The sequence below is a fragment of the Marmota marmota genome, unplaced genomic scaffold (assembly GCF_001458135.2).
Source record: "Marmota marmota marmota unplaced genomic scaffold, marMar, whole genome shotgun sequence".
NCBI classification, from domain to species: Eukaryota; Metazoa; Chordata; class Mammalia; order Rodentia; family Sciuridae; genus Marmota; species Marmota marmota.
The window spans coordinates 819,533-827,420 of record NW_025999863.1 but is presented as its reverse complement, the minus strand read 5'-3'; the positions used below and the strand labels follow the sequence as shown (position 1 = coordinate 827,420).

At 52.4% G+C, this 7,888-nt stretch overlaps 1 protein-coding gene across 9 annotated transcripts in view; it reads right to left on the bottom strand.

The window, feature by feature from the left end:
- Positions 1-3,865: 3,865 nt before the first annotated feature.
- The window catches only part of Dazap1 (DAZ associated protein 1), a 25,568-nt gene continuing 21,545 nt past the window's right edge, over positions 3,866-7,888 (bottom strand). For 6 of the 9 annotated variants that reach the window (XM_048811924.1, XM_048811939.1, XM_048811930.1 and 3 more), the window contains 2 exons: positions 6,255-6,431; positions 3,866-4,238 (listed from right to left, as the gene is read on the bottom strand). In XM_048811924.1, coding sequence (XP_048667881.1) covers positions 4,063-4,238; positions 6,255-6,431 — 353 coding nt within the window. In that variant the 3' untranslated portion in view covers positions 3,866-4,062. Of the gene's footprint in view, positions 4,239-5,151; positions 5,242-6,254; positions 6,432-7,888 lie in introns of all 9 variants that reach the window. The other 3 variants (XM_048811950.1, XM_048811947.1, XM_048811932.1) reach the window with 3 other exon arrangements.

The following is a 7,888-nucleotide window of genomic DNA, read 5'->3' as shown; positions in this document are numbered from 1 at the left end:
CCCCTGCCGTCCGGAGGGCAGAACACCGGCTTTGGGTATCAAAGGGGCCGCCGCCTTGGGCCGAGTTGCCCTTTCCAAAACGCTGGTCTTGTTTGAACCTCAGGTGCGTGCTCTGTAACCAACGCCATAGAATCCATCTCAAAAGAATGCAGCGCCTACTGTTTGTGAACAGGTGTGATTTAGAGGTTCAGGGCCCGGTGGCAGGAGGCACAGGCATGGATGGACATTGTACCTGTCAGCTGAGAGAAGAAGAGATTGGCTCTGGCCTCCCTGAAAGAAACCACTCAGGCTTTAATTAACACGTTCTTGGATGCCTGTTGTCCCCACTACTGGGGAGGTCCAGGCTTGAGGCCCAGGAATTGGAGACTGAAGAAAGGAAGAGGGGATGGAGGGAGAAAGGCACAAAATAAGGGGAGGAGAGAATAGAGATAAGCAGGAACGATGTTTCTGTCTTGCTGGATTTTTTTTTTTTTTTAAACCGGGGGTTAAACCCAGGTGTGCTTAACCATTGAGCCATACCCCTAGCCACTTTTAAAATATTTTATCTAGAGACAGAGTCTCGCGGAGTTGCTTAAGGCCTCCTTAAACTGCTGAGGCTGGCTTCGAACTCCCAATCCTCCTGCCTCGGCCCCCCCAAACACCTGGGATTACAGGTGTGTACCACCATCCCTGGCTTTCACTGGAATTGCTGTTGTGAATTTTCTGGTACTGGGATTGAACCCAAAGGTGCTCTGACCATTAGCCACATCGCCAGCCCCTTGTATGTATGTGTTATGTTATTTTGGTACTTGGGTTTGAACCCAGGGGTACTTAACCACTGGGCTACATCTCCAGTTCTTTTTACTTTTTGAAACAGGGTCTTGCAAAAATAAGCCTGGCCTTGAATGTGATTCTCCTTCCTCAGCCTGCCGGGTTGCTGAGATTACAGGTATGGCCACCAGACCTGGCTTGTTAATGTGCCTTTGGAGGCTGGGTATATTCCCAGAAGTATCAGATTTGAACAGGTACTTATACGCCCTTGTTCACAGCAGCACACCACACCACAGCCTGGATGTGGGAAAGACCCAAGCTCCTGTAAGCGGTAAGTGGATGGATGGACACACAGCATGGGATATGCTCACCTAGAGGGTCACTTGGCCAGGAGCAGAAGCGAGGTGACACGCTGCAGCGTGGATGGACCTCGAGAACCTTGTGCTCTGTGAGAACCAGAGACTAAAGGACACAGGGTATGGCTCCAGGACAGGAGAGTTCTGAGATGGGAGGTGGATCCGTGGGTACAGGGCTGGGGAGGTGCTGGGAAGTTGGTGTTCATGAAGAAGGTTTCAGTTTGAGAAGGTGAGAAATTCTGGGGTGTGGTGGTGACAGGTGTACAATGACAGGAATGTGGTCAATGCAACAGAACTGTGCCCCCAACATAGTTAAGGTGATGGGCTGGAAGTGTAGCATGAGGCTCTGTCTGATCTCTAGCACCACACACACACACAAAGATGGTAAGTGTTATGTGTGCATTTTACTGATGGGGCAGGTGCGGGGGGTACTGGGGTTTGATCCACGGACACTCTGTGAGACACATCCCCTAAATTTTTTAAACTTTTGAGACAGGGTCTTGCTGAGTTGCCCAGGCTTGTCTTGAACTTGTGATCCTTCTGCATCAGCCTCCCAAGTTGCTGGGATGACAGCACGTATGTGTATGTGTATGTATCTACCTATATACCTCAGTGGTAAGCCCTGAGCATCCACTCAGTCAAAACCATGTGAGAGGAAGCATTAACTGAGGAAAACAAAAGGCCAAGGGAAATGGCAGGTGTGAATCCATCCATGACAATGCCGGAGGCAGGCAGTCGGAACAACCTGGCTATAGCTCAAATGAAAGGCTGGTCTCCCCCATCTGACTCCATGGTGCCTGTTTCCCTGCCTTCACCTGAGGTTGGGGCAAGCTGGACCCTCTGTCCACTCAGTACTGGTTTTTGTGGCCAGCAGCCCAGCAAAGGTCAGGATACAGGTTGGGCTTGACAGAAGGCACTGCCTACAACAGTCAAAGCAAGGAGCCGGGAGTCCAGCAGTCTCCAACTTCAGCCACAGCATCACGTGTGTGGAGGAAGGTGCCCGCTCCAGGCCTGTGGCTGGGTTCTCTGCCTACACAAGCCTCCAGAGCCCTGGCTGGGTGAGCCTGCAGCTCTGCCCGTGGGGGCAGGGGATGCAACTACATGGGAGCACAGGGCCTGTCTGGGGACAGCCGAAGCTGCACTGTCAGGTTTTTTTGTTTTTTTTTTTTGTGCCACCGTGGAGCTCTTTTGGCTGGGTAGAAACCTGTTGACTTTTTTTTTTGCAGTTGTAGATGGACAGAATGCCTTTATTTCTATGTGGTGCTGAGGATTGAACCCAATGCCTTAGGCTTGCGTGCGCTTTGCCACTGAGCCATGACCCTGCCTGAAACCTCTTGACTTTCTGCATATCATTTCCTTGCTAAGGGACTTGAATTTTGCAGGAATTCAATGGAAGGCGCTCGCACATGTGATTACAAGGGGTGTAGACGGAGGGCCATTCAGGAGCTGGTCCCCAGGTTCATGTTCATGTAGGGGCTGGCTCAGTGGGCACCTGCCCTAGAGGGCTCAGGGTTACTCCAAGGCAAGCTGAGCTTTCCCTGCCCGCAAAAACCGAGTTGGGGATGAGGGCTTCTGGCAGTCTCAGTCATTTTTGTCGGTACCCAGCGTATTTGGATTTTTTTCCCCACTGATACGGGGGATTGAACACAGGGACACTGTACAGCTGAGCCACATCCCCAGCCCTTTGTTTTACTGAGACAAGGCTGGCTCTGAACTTCCGACCCTCCTGCTTCAGTCTCCTGAGTCACTGGGATGACAGGCATGGGCCATCATATCCCAGCTAGCCTTGTTACATAGGCCCCCAAAGGCAATCTCATCCTTAGCCAGAACTAATGGACGTCAATTGCCATGGCCAGAGACAGGATACAACAAAACTCAAGGCAGGGAGATGGCTCCTGACCTAACTGCAGCCCCAGGCTCCTGGTGTGTGCCTCACAACCCACAGCCCAGGGACATCTGTAGTCACATCTGCCAGAACCCACAGGGCCCAAGGACCACACCAGAATAATAGATCCCTGTGTCAGGCCTCTCTGCCCCCTAAGTCCACAAGGAGGCCGGAAGCTGGGGCCCAGGCCAAGGGCTCGTCTGGGCTCCAGATCTTTCCCAGACGGGGAAGGAGGCGCAGGCGATGGAGAAAGAAAGCACACGACCTGGGTTTCTAATCCAAACGCACTTCTCTTTATTCAAACCAGGGTCAAACTGGTCAGTGGGAAACGCCCTAAAGCCATGTGCCAAGGAGGTGGGCTTCCAGCAAGACCGTGCCTGCTGCACAGGGTCCAGGCTGCGGAAGTCAGTGCTGCCACGCGGCCAGCCAAGAGTGACCCACCTCCACAGAGCACTGCAGATGCTACCAGGCAGGCCGGCCGACAAAAGCAAGGAGTAAACAAAAAACAAAACACACTCAGTAGATTTCTTTAGCTCCCAGAGTTTCTGGACCAACAAGTCCCAACCCCCAAGCCAGGATCGAGGGGACCTAAAAACACCCCCCCTCCCACCAGTGCTGACCGAACCCTGTTTTTAAATTAAAAAATAAGCCAGTATACATCGTAGAAAATTTTCTCTTAAAAATCTCACAATTTGTAAATGTATATTTTTTCTTTAACATAAAAGTTTACAATATACGGTAAAACAAAAGGCTCAGGAAAATAATTTCGAAAAAAAAAAAAAAAACAAAAAAAAAAATGAAGAAGAAGAAGAAGAAGAAAAAGAAGAAAAAGAAACCTGAAGTTTTTAATTAAAGCTGAAGACATTTTTTTAAACCCTGTTGTTGAACCAGTGACTTTTTTTTTATTGTGCTGATGGGTCAGAGAAAGAAATATATTTAAAAACTTCAGTCCAGTCACCCACAGCCAGCTCCGAAGCCTCTGCCCTCCCCCCTCCCCCCCAGGTTGTGATTGTCACAGTCCACGAGTCTCCAATCCTGGTCTCGGCCGGGGCGGGTTGTGTGGCGCTGCGGTTAGCGTCGGTAGGGGTGGAATCCTTGCACGTTGTGGTTCTGACCTCGTCCAAAGCCACTGCCACCGGCGGGGGGGCCCCCTGACCCTGGCACTGAGGGGCCCCCGTAGGAAGGGGGCTGCTGGCTGGGGTCGGAGAAGCCCTGTCCAAAGCCGCTCAAGTCCTGCCCGTAACCTGCTGGGGGAGAGAGGGTGTCAGCTCAAGATGCACAGCCCAGCCTGCTGGCTCTGTTTCTGAGCAACTCTGCTCCATTTTCTGAGGAAGGGTGATGATGTCTGGGCCTTGGAGCCCACGGGTCCCACAGGGTGGGGGCACCAGTGGGGACTTGACCCAGGTGGGGCCACCCCGGCAGGGACCCAAAACCTGGGAATTTTTATCTTTCAAGACCATGTGAGCAGGACCCACACAAGAGAGAAAAGCAGCTTTCAGATCCTTTGTGGGTCTGGTGATCCGCCCCATTTCTACCTTGGCCCCATCCCCACATACCTGGAAGTCAGGGGGCAGGTGTGTGTCTAACTGGTTTGGGACACACCTGGAGACCCAGGACTACTACAATTTGCTTACACAGGATAGGCCTATGGTGCAGAGCATAGCCCTCACCTCCCTCATGGTAACCCTCACCACACCTGTGAGGCTGTCCCCACATCCCACGCCCACATGGTCCTCCCTTCAGGGCGGCCAGGAGCTCCAAGCTACAGACTAACTTGGCAGTGTTTAAGCCTCAACAAAAGCCAGACACACCTACACTACTGGCCTCAGGGGTGTAGGAGGTTCTTCTGGGAAAAGGGATACACACCATCCTCAAGTGGACAGAGATGGGCCCTGCGCCTGCCCACCCCACCACAAACTTTGAAGACCCATCCAGGCCCTCTGGGTTCCCAAACAGGGGTGCACATGGACACAGGTGGGCCCTCTGGCTCTGGGTGCTCCTGGGGCCAGCTATGGTCAGTTGAGATCCTCAAACTGGCAAGGGGCCCGTCCCAGAGGGCACCTCCAAGTATCCACCCCCGCCCAGGATGGCAAAGGAAGCCATGTCTGCTTCCCAGGTGCAGGCAGGTGGGAGGACCGTGTAGAAAGAGGCGGCACCTACCTAGGCCACATCACTGCTCAGCCTGACCATAAGAGTGTAAACAAAGAATGGGCCCGAAGCCCGACGGGTCTCGAGAATAGGTACCCAGGCCTGGCGAGAGACGAGACCAGGGTGACTAACCCACTGCGGCCAGGCAAGGAGCGAGCGGCAGACACGCACACTTGCACACCCCGCGGGCGCTTCGTGCTTCCCCCTGCAGCTTTGACACATCAGGGCCTTGTGGTGGGCCAAGAACCAGCGCTGGCGGGGGTGGGGGGGGTGAATGCAGCCAGGGCCTGGGCCCTCCAGAGTCATTCAAGATGGGCCAGTGCCTCAGATGGCTCTGGCTCAGTCCAGGCTGAGAGAGCACCTTTTCAGGTGCCCTGGAAGCCAGGGCCTGCCTTCCTCAGGACATGAGCTTAGACACCTTGGGACACGGAGGCCCACATTCTTGGGATCCAACTGTGCAAATGTCCCTTGAGGAGCCAATGATGAGCAGAGCTCCCTCCACGGGGGTCACGGTACCAAACAAGGCTGGTCTTGGCACTGAGCTCATGCAGGGTGAGAGTGAGAAAAGCACAGACCAAGTCCTGTCTTGACCCAGTGTCCTCCCCTGAAGCCACCCACAGGAGTGACAAGCCGTGGAGTCCACCACAATGCCTCTGTCTAAGCCAGGGCTTGCTATTGACTCAAGCCTGCTCCTGGAATGGGGTCTGGCCTGCAGGGTACCTAATGACACAGCAGAAACAAATAATCATGGGGCAGAGGGCCTGGATAGCCCTGACTAATGACCTCTAGCGAGGACACAGGAGAGCATCAAGCCCAGACAATGATCACAACATCCACACCATCTTTCTGTGACCCCAGGAGGCACCTCCCCCTGACCCGGTCACAGCCTCTGGTTGCCAAAAGTACAGGCCCTGGCCACCTGCTGTGGGACCACCACCTTTCTTGACAGGTTCCCCCCTAAGTTCCGCTAGGCCCCCGTTGCTGCCACCAGTTTTCCAGCAGCCTCTGCACACTGGCTATCTGCCCTGCTGCTGCTTCCTCCAGAGTGTGCTGGTGGGAAACACATGGAGGGAAGAAGACCGGCACAGGGCTGGGGGGACGCGCAGACCACTCACCATACTGACTGTAGGGGAAGTCTGGCTGGGCTGCTGGGGGTTTGCTCATGTCTGGGGCGGCCTGAGATGGAGGTGGTGGGAAGGCCAGTGGAGCTGCCCCAGGAGTGGCAGGAGGAGGAGGGACCCCAGGAGGGGCAAACTGATCCGGCGGTGGAGGTGGAGGCCCATAGCCAAAACCTGCAGACAGAGGAGAGCAAGGCACAAGACACGGGGTAAGGCCACAGGGTCAGCTGGATGGAGACCCACAGACCAGCCCCACAGGAGCTGCAAGATGGGATTTCCATCTAAAACCTACAGAAGGGACTATGGATCCTTGCTCCTGGGACATGACCCTAAGGAAACAATGACTGTCGAGGTGATAATGGTGTGACCACAGGAGAGAGTACTAGGCAGGAATCCAAGCAGCGAGGAATTCCACTGCAGATCTTTCTTTACAAACAGCTGGACACAGCTTTGGGAAGGTAAGTCATCTGAGCTGTCTCAAAGGTAGGGGCCAATGGCAAGTTTTCAGAACAGAGCAAAGGGGTGGAAATGTGGCTCAGTGGTAGGTATAGTGCCTGCCTCACATGGACAAGGGCCTAGGTCCAACCCTCAGAGCACCAAGAAAAAAAGGGGGAAGGGTACTAGAGAGGACTACCATCCCACACCCTGATGCTGGGCTTCAGACCACCCAATACTTCCTTTTTTTAATTTCTTGGTACCAGGAATTGAACGCAGAGGTGTTCAACCACTGAGCCACAGCCCTAGCCTTTTTTTCCTTCTTTTCTTTTTCTTTTTTTTTTTTTTTGTGGTGCTGAGGATTGAACCCAGGGCCTTGTGCATACAAGGCAAGAACTCTACCAACTGAGCTATATCCCCAGCCCTCCCCAGCCCTTTTTATGTTGAGACAAACCCTCACTTAAGTTGTGCAGGGTCTCGCTAATTTGCTGAGACTGGCCTTGAACTTGAGATCTTCCTGCCTGAGCTTCCCAAGCCACTGGGATTACAGGAATGTGCTACCATGCCCAGTTTAGACTACCCAATTCCTGTCATTAAAAATAAGTTAGATTACTCTATATCAAGAATTGACAAATCTTTTTCCAACGGCTAAACTGTAACATTGAACTATCCAACCTGGGACCTGGCCACATGTGGCCTCTGATTCCCCACAAGATGTGACTGGTCCAAACTAATATATCCCAAGTATGTAACACACCGTATAAAGGACAACACAAAAATCAGATCATAGAACATTCATGCTGGATGACAGGGTCAGATAAGGTGACGTAATCTGAGAAATAGGTGCTAGAAAATCCAGTTGTCTAGGGGGCCTGAGTGCCCTTCTTTGGAAGGTGCCAAGTCCCCATACCTAGAGAACATGAGCAAAGTGCTCTAACATTCTAGGCATGGTAACTGATTTTACACCTACATCTTTGATTTAAAACGCCAAGTATATGGAAAATCAATTAAGAACTAAAGTTTGGGGCTGGAGATGTGGCTCAAGTGGTAGCGCGCTGGCCTGTCATGCGAGAGGCACTGGGTTCGATCCTCAGCACCACATAAAAATAAATAAATATATTGTGTCCACCTAAAACAAACAAACAAACAAAAAAATCAAAAAAAAAAAAAAAAAAAAAAAAAAAAAAAAAAAAAAA